This window comes from Neomonachus schauinslandi, chromosome 5 (genome assembly GCF_002201575.2).
Source record: "Neomonachus schauinslandi chromosome 5, ASM220157v2, whole genome shotgun sequence".
In the NCBI taxonomy this organism is placed as follows: Eukaryota; Metazoa; Chordata; class Mammalia; order Carnivora; family Phocidae; genus Neomonachus; species Neomonachus schauinslandi.
Window position 1 is genome coordinate 116,121,639 of NC_058407.1, and position 8,618 is coordinate 116,130,256.

General features: G+C 38.6%; 1 protein-coding gene across 1 annotated transcript; it reads right to left on the bottom strand.

Moving 5' to 3' along the window:
• Positions 1 to 568: 568 nt before the first annotated feature.
• Positions 569 to 8,243, bottom strand: LOC123324864 (putative ankyrin repeat domain-containing protein 19). The gene is made up of 5 exons (XM_044915235.1): positions 8,166 to 8,243; positions 5,279 to 5,392; positions 4,948 to 5,121; positions 2,582 to 2,688; positions 569 to 710 (listed from the first exon to the last, which is right to left on the bottom strand). Exons 1-5 carry the CDS (start codon positions 8,241 to 8,243, stop codon positions 569 to 571), a joined length of 615 nt encoding a protein of 204 aa, XP_044771170.1.
• Positions 8,244 to 8,618: the final 375 nt, after the last annotated feature.

An 8,618-nucleotide genomic window follows, 5' to 3' on the forward strand; every position in this document is an offset into this window, starting at 1 on the left:
AAAGAAAGAAAGAAAGAAAGAAAGAAAGAAAGAAAGAAAGAAAGAAAGAAAGAAAAAGAAAAAACACAGATATAACATTATTTGTACCCTATGCATAACGGTTATACTTGGAATGAAACAGATACAGTTAGGATCCCTAAGGATAAAGGTCTCAATAGTCCTGAGATAAAGAATCGTGCACCCATTACTACTTCTTACTAGTCTAGCCTTTTTCTTGATTTCTGGCAAATGATGTGGGCTAACTCACTGCCATCCCAAAACTGCCTGAATCAAACAATGAACTCTCATCTGTTACATAAGAACTAACAGGGGTGCCTGGGTGGCTCAGTTGTTAAGCGTCTGCCTTTGGCTCAGGTCATGATCCCAGGGTCCTGGGATCGAACCCCACATCAAGCTCTCTGCTCAGCCGGAAGCCTGCTTCTCCCTCTCCCGCTCCCCCTGCTTATGTTCCCTCTCTCGCTGTGTCTCTCTCTGTCAAATAAATAAATAAAATCTTAAAAAAAAAAACCTAACAGTTAAATTATTATATACCTCAGTTTAGTAATAACTAACATTTTAATGTAAACACTTACACTTTAAGATCATTAAAAATAGAATATTCTTCTGCAGTCCATCCACACACATCTTCAGAAAAGATATTAATACCTTGCTGAAGAAGAACCCTGACTAGATCTGCAGAATCATAATGTACAGCAAGCATGAAGGCTGTTCTAAAATAACAGAGAGAGAACTTCACCTTTAGGAACTTAAGAGTTATTTAAACAGCTAATTTGATTTACTTTATCAGGTTAATATCTTGCCTGTCAGTACAAAATTGCCCATTAACATGTTCAAGTGCTCATCTTTGTAAATACCTGCACAGCTAAAATGAAAGGACAAAAAAGAAGCCTCTTGTTCTACTTGGCTATGACAGTAGAAGTTGCTAATTTAAAGTCCTTTGATAGGGGTGCCTGGGTGGCTCAGTCGTTCAGCGTCTGCCTTTGGCTCAGGTCACGATCCCAGGGTCCTGGGATTGAGCCCTGCATCGGGCTCCCTGCCCGGCGGGAAGCCTGCTTCTCCCTCTCCCACTCCCCCTGCTTGTGTTCCCTCTCTAGCTGTCTCTCTCTCTCTGTCAAAAAAATAAAATCTTAAAAAAAAAAAAAGTCCTTTGATGAACAAGAAACTATGCTGAGGTCACTTATCTGATGGTAAAGATTTTTAAAAAGAATTCCCCATTTCTTCCTTAATCTGATACAGTGTACTTCCAAGCCATCTAGAGGACAGGTCCGTATAAAAAGCTATTTGCAGGGGTGCCTGGGTGGCTCAGTCGGTTAAGCGTCTGCCTTCAGCTCAGTCATGATCTCGGGGTCCTGGGATCGAACTCCATGTCTGGCTCCCTGCTCTAGCCCCTCCCCCTGCTCATGCTCTCTCTCTCTCTCTCAAATAAATAAAATCTTTAAAAATAAAAAAATAAAAAAGCTTATTTGCAGGCTGAAAATAACAGTATTCATACTAATGGTAATAAAACAGTCATAGTCACAGTTAATGATGCTAAGATAAGCACGTGGTAGACACTAAATTAAATGCTATATATATATAAAATAGTACACACAACCACCCTTGAAGGATATATTATTATCCTCCTTTTTATATCAGGAAATGTATCTGGTTATGATAAGTAATGTTTCCAAAGTCACACACCAGCAAGTAGGAAAGCTAGGAATTAAACCTAGTCTTGTGTCAATCTAAAGCCCATCTCTTTTCTCTTTATCACCCACTTATGATTTGTCCTCATTAAAGGAAAAGTCTATTCAATTAAAGTTATCTTTCATCCTTCTATCCTTACCAATGAAAACAAAAAAATATATATATACTGAACATGAAAAAGGATGATGAGCCCATATTATCTGGTAAGAGTAATTAATAATCACTTAGGGATCATCTAACATCAGTATTCTTCAAAAACAAAAAGCAATTTAAAGCAAAGAGTCATCCAAAAGACAAAGCAACTCCTATTTATGTTTAATATTTATCTTTTAAGGAAAATATATATGAAGTAGAAGTTTCAAAAATATTATAAAAGTGTTAAGAAGTCCAGTATTGCATCATAAAGTAAAATAAAAGTTAGGAGTCCACACGTTATAAAACTAATATGAAACCCCTTTAGCTAATATAAAATCATATGGCAAAAAACAAAAAAGACTGCAAATGACATCAGTCAATAATATGAAGGAATATAAATTCTACCATATACTGTTCTTCATGTTGCCCCGTCAGAATAATTGCTTTCTGCCTAACTGATGACATGTTGACATTTCTCACTATATAATTATAAATTAATCCTCTTCTTCTTAAGTTAATCTTTTTGACTTGAGTAACTGTGCCACTCTAGAACAATATAAGGTTTTTTTTTTTATTCTTATGTTAATCCCCATACATTACATCATTAGTTTTAGATGAAGTGTTCCATGATTCATTGTTTGTGCATAACACCCAGTGCTCCATGCAGAATGTGCCCTCCTCAATACCCACCACCAGGCTAACCCATCCTCCCACCCATAGAACAATATAAGGTTTAAAAAAAACCCCAAAACTACTGTACCTTTGCAACTTATCAACTGCATGTACATTTGCTTCTTTTTCTATTAAAAATTCCACCATTTGCTGTTTGTTCTCACTTACAGCAAGTAAAAATGGTGTGAGTTCATCCTGTAAAAGTGCAAAAACAATTTAAAATTTACAAAATTACATATTTCCATACTGAATTTTAAAACTTATAAAGGATCCTCTAAACTGAAATATATAATATACAAAGTACTCTCACCCTTCTGTGCTTTCACCAGCTTCTCCTTCTCTTTCAAATAGCCCTCCTCAGGGGGCCTGGGTGCCTCAGTCGGTTAAGCATCTGCCTTGGGCTCAGGTCAGCTCAGGTCGTGATCCCAAGGTCCTGGGATCCAGCCCCAATTCAGGCTCCCTGCTCAGAGGGGAGTTGGCCTCTCCCTCTGCCCCGCCCCTATGCTCCTACTCTCTCACCCACTCTCTCTCTCTCTCAAAAAAATAAATAAAATCTTTTTTAAAAAATAAAATAAATAAAACTAAATTAAATAGCCCTCTTCCACTTCTTCAACAGATTAACTGCAGTCATTCTCCAAAACTCACTTCATTGGCTGGTTCCAAGAATCTTGGCTTCTATCACAGTATTTATTATGGTATACTCTAGTTATTTTATTGCACCCCCTCTAAACCAAGAGCTTCTTGAGGAAAGGGATTATTTTTTTTTCTCTATATCTCCAAAATCTAAAACATAGCAGTAAATGCTTTAAGTATTTTTATTGAGTTAACAACCTAAATGATTATCTCTGGAGTAGTGATTTTTAAATTACATTCCGAAGAACATATACTTTGCTGGAAGGTAAGTACTGTGTCCCAATAGAAAGATTCAATGATCATCTATGTCTGAGAAATATTACAAAACTGCACTATATATCTAGCACAAAAGAAATCCGTTTAAATTTGCTTATCCCCATTTGACAATACTTTCTTGTGGCAAACATTAACATTTGAGAAATTAGAGATTCGGGGATATAGTTTTGAGAGCTTTCCAATAAAGATGAAGGTTTTCAGGGTGCCTGGGTGGCTCAGTCGTTAAGCGTCTGCCTTCAGCTCAGGCATTGATCCCGGGGTCCTGGGATCGAGCCCCACACCCTGCTCGGTGGGAAGCCTGCTTCTCCCTCTCCCGCTCCCCCTGCTTGTGTTCCCTCTCTCGCCGTCTCTCCATCAAATAAATAAATAAAATCATTAAAAAAAAAAATGAAGGTTTTCTCCAGGTTACACAAACATGCTTGATTCTCTTCTATCAATGGTATCAGGATCCCAGATGGCAACATAAGGCACTCTTGATCCAAATGGGTCACTGAGGAGATGGACTCGGAATTAAAAGAGTGGCTTTGGGGCAACTGGGTGGCTCAGTCAGTTAAGCGTCTGTCTTTGGCTCAGGTCATGATCCCCGGGGTCCTGGGATCCACCCCTGCATCAGGCTCCCCTGCTTCTCCCTCTCCCTCTGCCCTTCCTCCATACTCATGTTTGTTCTCCGTCTCTCTCAAGTAAATAAAATCTTAAAAAAAAAAAAAAAGTATCATTAAAGTGAAATCTTAGACAATTAAGTTATTTCAAAATATTTTCATTCAGGGAATGTAGGAGCTTCCAAATATGAAAAACTGACCCTACCTATGTCAACCAACAGTGTTTCTGTAAGGGCAGTGGTAGAAATAATGCCTGTCACAGAAACAGAAGGTGGACTGGTGCGCGTGGTCATCAACTACTCCCCATGTACAGCTACCACCCCACTGAGGAACTACACAAGGCTGAGCAGGAACTACTCTCTGAAATGAGAGACCCCAATGTGGTACGTGGCGGGAAGAGTGGCTACAAGCACAAGTAAATGCCCCTGTAGGATGTCATGACCTGATCCCTTTGCTCTCATTTTCAGAGCCTTGGGGCCTCGAGTGCCCAGGGCCTGCAACCTGCTGCTTTCTCCTCCCACTTGCACTCACCCAAGTTACCCCACTGGGTCAGGGTCTCCCACCCATTCCCAGCAGCACCCATTTCCTAAGCCCCTGCACAGCACCCAGCCTCCACCACCTCCACTCCCCTCTAGGCCTTCAATCCTTTGTGGGCTCTGAGCCCACCATCCACTCCCAAGCACTAATGGGAAGATTTTCTTTCTGGGGTGGAAGCGGGGCTGGGAGACAGAACTTCGCCCTTTCCATGGGCATCACCTTTCTCTAGCCCTCCCTGCCCTGGCTTTGGAGTTGTTTCCAGGATGACAGGACCTGATGTATAGAATTCAGTATATGTATTTATTACACATATAAATAAATATGTAAATAAAATGATTTGTGGCTAAAAAAATTTATATATACATATATATATTATTTCAAATACTCTATAAATACACTTGATCTGCACCTTGTTTCTCACTTCAATATTTGCATGATGTAGAAGCAGCTTCTCTGCTATTGATGTATTCGAACCAAGGGTGGCATAGTGGAGCGCAGTATTGCCAGCAATGTCCGTAAGATTTGGATCAGCACCGTGTTCTAGAGCAATAGTCACACATCTCTCATTCTGACATTGTACACCCTGTCAGTATTATACCAAGAAACAGAGTGTCAATTCTGGGAATTTAAAGTAAACATGCCACAGGTTTCACCAATTAGTTCTGTTTAAATGCAATAAGTTTTCATTCTAAGTAATTAAATCAAATCCATCTCAGGCAGACACAGCTGCTTCCACATACCTTCATCAGAGTAGTCCTATAATCATTATCAAAGAGGTCAAGCTGGCATTTCCTCTCCACTAGGACAGCAACGACATCTGGATGGCCATTGGCACAGGCCAAATGGAGAGCAGTCTTATGAAAGTGAAAGAACTTTTTAGGAAATTATAGTGCACTATTTCAAAACATGCAGTTAATTCATGTAATTGTAAACGTTAAATATCATCTTATTCCTATGACTCCAAAACAAAGATTTAGTTTTCTTTTGAAGAAAGTACAGTATTTTTAGTGATTCTTCACCACACTAATAAAGAGCAGCCTATCTGAGTAGGTAGAGCATGACCTCAGGATTCAGCTTAACTTGGGTTTGACTCCTACTTTAACTCTGTCACTTAACAGTTATCACTTACTTAGCCTTATCCTCAATTTCCTCATCAACAAATTGGGGATAAAAATAGTTATCTTGGGGCCCCTGCCCAGCTCAGTTTGAAGATCATGTGACTCTTGATCTTGAGGGTCATGAATTCGAGCACCACGTTGGGTATAGAGATTACTAAAAAATAATAATAATAAATAAAGACTAGTTATCTCACAAGACCTCGGCGTGATGCTTAAATGAGGATCTGTGCAAAGTTTGTTACATAATATTATTATAACTATTACTATTACTACTATTTTACAAAGACAACATCCAATTAGGTAAAGTGACACAATTATGCTTACTTCGTAGATATATTGTTTTAAGGATTCGCAAGAATACTACATTTCAGTGATTCTAAGATGCTCATTTTGTCACCTTTTAATATCTCTGACATTGGAATGCAATTTATAATTCAAAATGTCTTACAACTATAATTGGCAGAATTGTTTTAAAATTTCTTATTGGTACAGAAAATACTGGGGCATCAGACAATCTATGGTGCCTTACATTACATGAAATAATGATATACACAACAGGTCTATTGCAGTTCTAATCATATAACTGGCATTTAAATAAATTTTAGTTCCTGAAAGCATTATGGGAAAAGAGGACTAAAATAACGGAGAATGTTTTTTAAGTAATTCTTACTCTGATTTTCAAGAAACTTTAAGCCAAAGGAAACTCAGGATTTAAATAAACAGGGACAGCTCATTTTATTAAATAGTTAGATTTATAAATCACATGAAAATCAAGTACTACCAATTATCAAGATTAGTATTTAATACTACTATAAATTTCAAAAGGACAAGTAAAGGTTAACTTTTACAATTTCCTATCTTCAGAAATGTTTTTGTTTGAAAGGAAAGAGGAAAAGCTTTAACTGAGATTAAGTCCTAATACTTCAATTTAAAATTGCTCATCTTAGGGGCACTTCGGTGGCTAGTTGGTTGGGTGTCCGACTCTTGGTTTTGGCTCAGGTCATGATCTCCAGATCTTGAGATGGAGCCCCATGTCAGGCTCCATGCTCAGCATGGAGTCAGCTTGAGATCCTCTCTCTCCCTCTAACCCTCCCTTCTCCCTCCCCAGCCATTCCCATTCACTCTCTCTCTCTCTCAAATAAATCAATCTTTTCTTAAAATTAAAAAAATAAAATAAAATTTCTCATCTTAGTAGTACCTGGCCGGTTCAATCAGTAGAACATGCAACCTTAGTCTCAATGATATAAATTCAAGCCCCCTGTTGGGTATAGAGATTACTTAAAAATAAAATCTTATAAATAAATAAATAAATAAATAAATAAATGAATAAATAAATAAATAAATAAATAGAATTTCTCATCTTACTAATACTGGGCAACATGAAGTCTTTAAGAATGAAAAGATTCTGGGTAGAGTATGTCTCCTACATAACATGTGTTCAGATTCTATTTGATAAATAAATGGATTGAAAGAGTAGATAAATACATTGGAGAGCTCAATATTTTTTAAAGATTTATTTCTTTTAGAGAAAAAGAGAGAGTATGCACAAGCGGGGGGGAAGGGCAGAGGGAGAGGGCGAGAATCTCAAGCAGTCTCCCCACCAAGCATGGAGCCCGACATGGGGCTCCACCCCCCAACCCCGAGATCACGACCCACGCCGAATTCAACACTCTGATGCTCAACCGATTATGCCACCCAGGCACCCCAGAGTTCAGTATTTTTAAAGAAAACTTTTATAAAGTAAAGCAATACATCTGAAATTGCAACAATCATTTATATTTCCTATTTTTGATTTTTTTCATAAGGACACAACTAAAATTTTATATACTTTTATAGTATCATTTATATTATTTATTTTCATAAGGATGTAACTAAAATAAAATGATTAATCTATAATCACTTATATGTAATAAAGCTACACACGACAAAAAAACATGTATATATTTAATGTATGAATAAAATCTACAAGTACAGGTAAAAACATTCCCTTTACTTATGAAGAGGTTAAACGTTGTCAGAAGATACCAATCCCCACCCGCAGTCCCCATTTTTTTTTAAATAGAAAGTAAGAGGGGCACCTGGGTGGCTCAGTCAGTTAAGTGCTTGCCTTCATCTCAGGTCATGTTCCCAGGGTCCTGGGATCCTGGGATCAGCAGGGAGCCCGCTTCTCCCTCTCCCACTCCCCCTGTGTGTGTTCCCTCTCTAGCTGTCTCTCTCTGTCAAATAAATAAATAAAATCTTAAAAAAAAAAAAATATCTGTCTGTAAAGTGGTCTACACGGGGAATTATGAGTGGGTCCAAGGGCAGCTGAAGCTTTCGTTTTCATGCTCAGACAGCCGGCCTGGGCACTAGACCCCTGCTGGGGGCCTCAGGAGGGAAGACCGCAAAGCGCCCTCGGTGACAGGAGGGCTCCGGTCCACAGGCAGAGCCCGGGAAGGTGCGCGCTTCTCCCGGTCCGCCCCACCTCCTCCCCGCCGTCTCCGGCAGCCGGCCTCCAAGTCCCTATTACCTGTTCATCTTGTCTCTTTCGTCCACGCCGTGTTTCCCCAAAAAATAGAATCTCCTGCAGCTTCCTTACGTTGCCCATGCTGGCAACTTTGTGGATCTTTCGAGCACTATATTATTTAAAAACAATATATGGAAAGTCCATTTTAATTCTACTAAGATACTCTGTCTATTGATTAACCACATCTGATGTGTCTCTACTTAATGTACCAGTTCATTCCATGCCTTTTATCAGTCATTGATCAGGTCTGTACTAATAAATCGTACAGTATTTTTTTCACCCCTGTAGTTTTATGTTCTTTCTTTCCTTGTAGAATTAACACTGTATTTTCAAAAGATTTTCAATCATCTCCTAGAGTAATGCGTACAGGCAATAAATCCAAAGTTATTTACCTAAGTGACTTGTTTGCTGTTACTTCTTCATGAGCTTGGTAGATCCAAGAAGTAGGACTTTTAA

Bases quoted from the DNA above. Each gene is read 5' to 3' on its own strand.
- LOC123324864 (XM_044915235.1), bottom strand. From the start codon at position 8,243: ATGGGCAACGTAAGGAAGCTGCAGGAGATTCTATTTTTTGGGGAAACA. The intron at 5,393-8,165 runs GTAATAGGGACT...CACTTTCATAAG, and splicing joins GAAAGAGACAAGATGAACAG to ACTGCTCTCCATTTGGCCTG. The intron at 2,689-4,947 runs GTGCAGATCAAG...GCACTTTTACAG, and splicing joins ATATTGAAGTGAGAAACAAG to GATGAACTCACACCATTTTT.